Source organism: Beta vulgaris, chromosome 3 (genome assembly GCF_026745355.1).
Source record: "Beta vulgaris subsp. vulgaris cultivar EL10 chromosome 3, EL10.2, whole genome shotgun sequence".
In the NCBI taxonomy this organism is placed as follows: Eukaryota; Viridiplantae; Streptophyta; class Magnoliopsida; order Caryophyllales; family Amaranthaceae; genus Beta; species Beta vulgaris.
In genome coordinates this window covers 40,071,476-40,077,489 of record NC_079204.1, presented here as the reverse complement: position 1 = coordinate 40,077,489, position 6,014 = coordinate 40,071,476, and the positions used below count along the sequence as shown (strand labels likewise).

Here is a 6,014-nt window from a genome sequence, read left to right as displayed (position 1 = left end):
TTTTTTTTGGTGCCTCAATCATTTCACCCCGTCTCATATTTCCATGTACATGTTGGAATAACTAGTCAACAATTTTTCGCCTTTCATTAGTCGTAAATTGATGTTTCTTTTCTTGTTGACACATTTAATCTTTACTTTGAATGCCACCAAATTAAAAATTGAAAAGGCTCAAAAAGCCACTCTTTTTAATTTGATGAAGCTCAAGTAGGGATTCACAAACCTCGATAATGATCCCCCCAACAATTTGATTAACTTTGTATCCTCTTTTTCTCTGTTTTTTTCTTTTATCTCTCTCTTATTTGGACAGATTTGCACCAAAAATAGAGCACAATCATTTATGAAGAGATTTTATAGTGGCAGTGGTTAAGATTTTGGAGTATTAAAATGTTGGAGGGAAATGTTTAGCATTGTTAGGTGATTTTAGTGTGTTGAAATATTGGAGGCAAATTTGAATCCCACCAATAATTTGTGACGTTGAATCGAATTTATGTTTGTTGGATTTTTCATTTTAGTGGGAAATTAAAGTTTTATAAGTTAACTTTCCATGAAACTTTAGGAGGGAAAATTTTGGGGCAGAAAATTCTGAAGTTTAGCAAATCTCCCCATTCCCACATACAACTTTTGCTAAAACCAACAAAAAAGTAGATGGGTCCAACACCTTTTCTCTATTAATAATTAAAAATATACAACTTTCTCTCTCCTTCAATAAAAAAATACCTCCCTAACTCCTAACGCATCTACACTACATGTCGTAGAAAGTGTTCAGATTTTTTTTTAACGGATGGAGTATTTCCTAATATATCTTTTAATTCTCTTTTTTAATTTAAAGTAAAAAAAAATTTAGTTGTCGAAAGAATTCAAAATAAGGATTAATGATGGTTGAGGTTCTCCATGTGGAGTTCTTGCCTATAATTTTCCTCCCGCTTCTTGCTTCATTTGACATTGCATCCCAAAATTAGTCATTACATACTCCTTTTTCTGTCTAAACTCTCACATAAGCCTTTTCAACTAATGACGTGACAAATTTTAATTAGTAGTGTGTAGAGAATCAAATTCTATATCACTAAGTGTAAGTATAGCCTTTCGGTATCGATATTTGTTTGTTTTTAATTTTTCGTACATATTATTATTATGATTATTTTTTTCTTTTAAAGTAAGAAGAAGTCCATTACAAAGATGGGAGAAATTGAGGATCCCTCCTTACAAGGGATGTGAACTCCTTTGTTCAGCTCAGTTCAGTTCAGTTGCAATCAGTTCAGTTCAATTGTTTTATGCCGAAAAAAATAAGTCATAATTTACCACCTACTGCTCTCTTCGTACATACTAGCCTTCTATGCACGCGATGCGTGCGTCGATTGTTTGGGTATGTTCTTAATTAGTTTCATCTAAATATAATTTTAGAGGTGTGATTATAATTATTGTTGTACAAACTAATGTAAAGTGTTTAGAAATTGTAATGAACATTTAGATGTAACGTCATAGTCAAATTAAATTTATAATTTTTTAAATTAAATAACCATTTTTCTCATTGTGTCAAGTTACTTTATTAATGCTTATTTAGTTTAATTTATCATTAGAATTTTTCCACATCTTTAAATTAGAAAAAGATATATTGTAGAAAATTTGAATATCCATATATATGTTTAGCTAAGGACAAAAAAACTTTTTAAAAAGAGACACTATAACTCCCTCCTTGACTTATATAATAGAGATTATTATGCCATTAAACTTTTTATTGTTTTCACATGCATATCTACCTATTAGACTAATATCAAAGGATAACGAGTAACAACTAACAATTGACAAGTTGACAACTAGTACTCCGCAAAACAAAAAGCCCATCACACCCAGTCACACAGGGGTAAAACCGTCAAACACAGCAAATAAAGGAGAACGCGTAAACAACCCGAAATTCTAGTAGGTCGGTTGAATTCCGCTATAAATATAACCTCACCCCCTCTCAGATCTCACCTTCACGAATTTTCCCCCAAAATTTTCTCTCTCTTGCTCTCGCCGTTAGGGTTTCATTGCAATTTTTTTTCCCACCAATCGAAACCCGCCGATCTATCTCTGTTCGCAAATTTTATCAAAGATTTGATTTTCCCACCTTCAGATCTTCAAACCCTTTTCATTAATTTGTAAATCTCCGATTAGGGTTTTCTCAAATCGCAGTTTTCTTTAGGTTTTAGAGAGAGAAAATCACATAAAGGGGCAAGTTCTTGTTTGGATTTCCGGGTAAAAAGAAAAAAAAAGAAAAGAAAATGTCTCGCTGTTTTCCGTTTACGCCACGTGGCTCTGCTGGGAAGTGTTCAGCAAGCAATAACGATGCCTTGATCGATTCGATTAAGGTTTGTTATACCCAACAAACAAATAAAAATGCCAAAGTTTGTTGTACATGTTGAATATATATGTAAAGGTAGTATATAATATAAAGATTTTAAGGGATACCCTTTCTGTTGTAAGTATTTGATCTAAATATCAAAAGATTATGCATATGTATGGATGGATATATAGATGTTTGTATATAATACAGTTTGGATAGATGATGGTATTGTAAGAAAATATGTAAGAGAATGGACAGTACCCAACTGAATGATTGCAAGTTAATTAAATTTATAATGGTTTTTGAATGTTATGAATAGTATATGAGATAATTACGAATATCTGGATTTGGGGTTTCAATGTCGATTTTAGTACCAAGACTGTACAAAAGGAATAGCCAGAAACATTTTTTATAGAGAGCTGAATTTGGCCTCTGAATGGTTTTGGGGTTTCAATGTCGATGTTAGATTTGAATCTATGTATTAGTTTCGCCCTTTATTGGTTGTTTTCCAGCAGATTAGATTTGCAAGTTGAAATTGGAGTAGTAATGAGAGTTGTGATTATGATACGTTAGAGTAGGATTAGTATAAGAAGATGTGGTGATATGGTTCACCTTTTGATTGTTTTTGAGCTGAGTGGTCTCGCTTATGAAGTGGAGTTTGGTGGAATTTGAAGTGATTATTGGAATCTAGTTAGGGTTTGTGAGGTTGAGTATGGAGTTGTTTGTGGGAATTTGAGGAATTAGATATACCTCTATTATTTTGGGTGGTGCCTTGGATTATGTTGAAGTTGTCAGCGTTGCTGGACTTGTTGTGGATTGTTAAAGCCAGTTTTCGATTGTTCAAGTTTCTGTTGTGTGTGTATTTCTTAGTGATATGAGTTGGCTAATTGGATTCAGTTATTAGTGCAAAGAAAGGGTTAGGTTAGAAGATTATGGTTGTCTAAGTGACTTCTTTGATGCTTTCTGGGTTTTTGAAACTTAATTTCATTGAAAAGCAGGCTGGTTTTATTTCCTATTGTTTTAACATGTCTTTACTCTTCTTGGTCTTTATAAACTTATTTGGCGTGGGTTTGTGAATGATTTCATTTGATAAACGATCTTGTACCTTTTTAAAGCTTTTGGTAAAACAAATAATGTGGTTTATAAACTTATTTGGGGTGGGTTTGTGGATCTTGATTTCATTTGATAAACGATTTTGTATCTTTTAAAGCTTTTGGTAAAACAAATAGTGTGGTTTATAAACTTATATGGCCGTGAGTTCGTGGATCTTGGTCTTCATGACCACTTAAAACATTTCCCTTTTCTTCTGTCTTTATAAACTTGTTTCTGGTAGGTTTTTACTGGCATGACATTCGGTTTCTGTATGGTCCCCTTCACTGTTTGTGCTTATGGAAACCCCTGTCCATTATTTGCAATTATGAAATTCTGGTGTTCGTACACCTGATGATATGATATGTCAGGTTGTTTACCCTTAATGTGGTCCATTGATTTGTTCTTTCGACGCATAACACTTAAACTGGTCATGAAAGTTGTCTGGTATAAACGCATGCGGGTTTCTACCCTATGTGTGCAGTTTAGATTCATTGCCTGATTTCGCATGCAATGTGAAAAGTTGCCTATCCTGGTCATGCTTGCTTTCTTAGCTTGCTACCATTATATGGTCTGAATTTACTGTTCTGGTGCTCTAAAGCTCCTAAGAGAAAAGGAGAAGGCCATTTCAAACAGAGAAAGAGATGTGGTGGTCAAATCATCAGACAAGAAAAAGGACAGAAAAGAGAAGGCCATTTCAGACAGAGAACTAGAGGTGGGCAAATCATCTGGCAAGAAGAAAGATAAAAAGGAGAAGAAAGAGAAAAAGAGAGAGAAGAAGGAGAAGAAAGTCAAATCTCTTGTTGATGAGAAGCATAAATCTGTGGACAAACTCTACAAAGATGATAATTGTCTACAAGATCCCAAAGGTAAATGTAGTTTGCGGAACCATGAAACTGAGGTACTGGAGAGGAGCAGTCTTACTGAAGAGCATGGTAGGCCCCTCGATTCGCAAAATGTTTCTTGCTCTTCAGACAGTACAAGTAACAGCAGCAAGAGGAAAAGGCATTTATCATCACCTGGTGGCATTCAGAGTCAAGGTGAGGGTGGTATTTCATATATATTCATAATATCTCATAATTCGTTTTGTTGCTTGATTTAACTTCATTAATTTACTAATGAGATTGTGGTTTTCACGACTCAGGCAGCATTATTCGAATTCGCTTGTCATCCTCTCATAAAAGAGATGAACCTAGTACTTTTGGCAGCAAAGAGCAGTCAGTCATTCTGCCTGTTCAGAAGAAAGAAGATCCTAGCCCATCATACAGTACAGAGCAGCCTTGTCCAAATCTTGTAAGGACAGAGTCATCTGTCAAACTGAAAGATGTTTCTGAAGTCAAAGATCTTCCTCGCTCTGCTCTAACAAGTACAAGTAGTGCTACACTGCAGGCGGTCTCAATAAAGGGTAAAGAAGTACTTCTGCAAGACAAGAAGACTGAGTGTAGCATTTCAGGAAGGGAAGATGTCTTACCTCAGGACATGATATTGAGTAGAGAACCGTTAAAGAAACTCTCATCTCATGACAAGAAGATGCAGAAAAAAGTAGCCTTGTATAACAACTTGTTTGAGAATTTGCTCCAACCTATGTTAGAGGATGGCAAAGATGACGAGGACTGGCTGTTTGGTAGTAGAATGAGCGAGGAGAAGCCAGCGAAAAGATTGAAAAGCAGTGATGATCTTGAATGTTGTATGGACAGTCTTCCATGCTCGTCATCTGCTGTATTGCAGCCTCGAGCACATTTCTTGTCTGATGTTGGAGTTTACGCGTTGCCCTACACAGTTCCATTTTAAACTGAGTGAGCTGGAAGGTCATGCTGGAATTATTCAGTCCTCGTCCAAGCAATGGTTTTTGGTTACTCTATCTTTCTTGTGTGTGGGGCTGTTGGTGGCAATGAAGTTTGTCTGCTATGGTAGTGGCGGAGCTTGTGAAGATGCAGATTAGACCCTCATTGAGTTACAATGATAGGGTTTTGGTAACTGGTGGGGATGGTGGAACTTTGGGTGTGGAGTACTTGTGTAGGGTCTGTCTGTGTGCTCTGCTTTTGCTGTTCTTTTATTTTTGAGAGAACTCCTTTGTGGCGTTCTTGAAGTGTATATACTGTGGAACGTCTTTGTCCATTTGGACGACTAATACAATATTCATTGACATACGAGTATATGACCATAGCTCCATCATTAGGAGCACTGTGAACCGCTTATTTCTGAATGTTAATGCCCACTTAGAATGAACTTTTTTCTCAGTTATGAACTAGCACAATTCTAACAAGTTGGGTGGTGTGCTTGAAAATTTTCAATTGTCAACAAAAGTACATATCATCCTCATTTTTTTAAAAATTCAACTACTCATTGTGCCGAAATCAAATGTACTCTCTTGGCTACGTTCAATAGTGAATGTGACTTTTTTTTCATGAATTCTTTTAGACGATGAATTCCTCTTAAAATATATGGTGAAAGGGCTCTAAGAAATTTATATAATGCAACTTTTAAGGCGTAATGTCATAATTTCTAACTCCTAGGGATTTTTTTTACTTCTACATTTTATATTGCAAATTCTTCAAAAAGATAGCACGAGGCTGAGCTTAGTAAAAATCCTCACCGCATT

The 6,014-nt window shown here is 35.4% G+C and overlaps 1 protein-coding gene across 1 annotated transcript; it reads left to right on the top strand.

Moving 5' to 3' along the window:
* Positions 1 to 1,954: 1,954 nt before the first annotated feature.
* LOC104906524 (uncharacterized) lies at positions 1,955 to 5,562 on the top strand. Its single transcript, XM_010695288.4, has 3 exons — positions 1,955 to 2,348; positions 4,014 to 4,452; positions 4,557 to 5,562. The coding sequence occupies exons 1-3, from the start codon at positions 2,262 to 2,264 to the stop codon at positions 5,201 to 5,203; spliced, it is 1,173 nt and encodes a 390-aa protein (XP_010693590.2). The 5' UTR covers positions 1,955 to 2,261; the 3' UTR covers positions 5,204 to 5,562.
* The last annotated feature ends 452 nt before the right edge of the window (positions 5,563 to 6,014 follow it).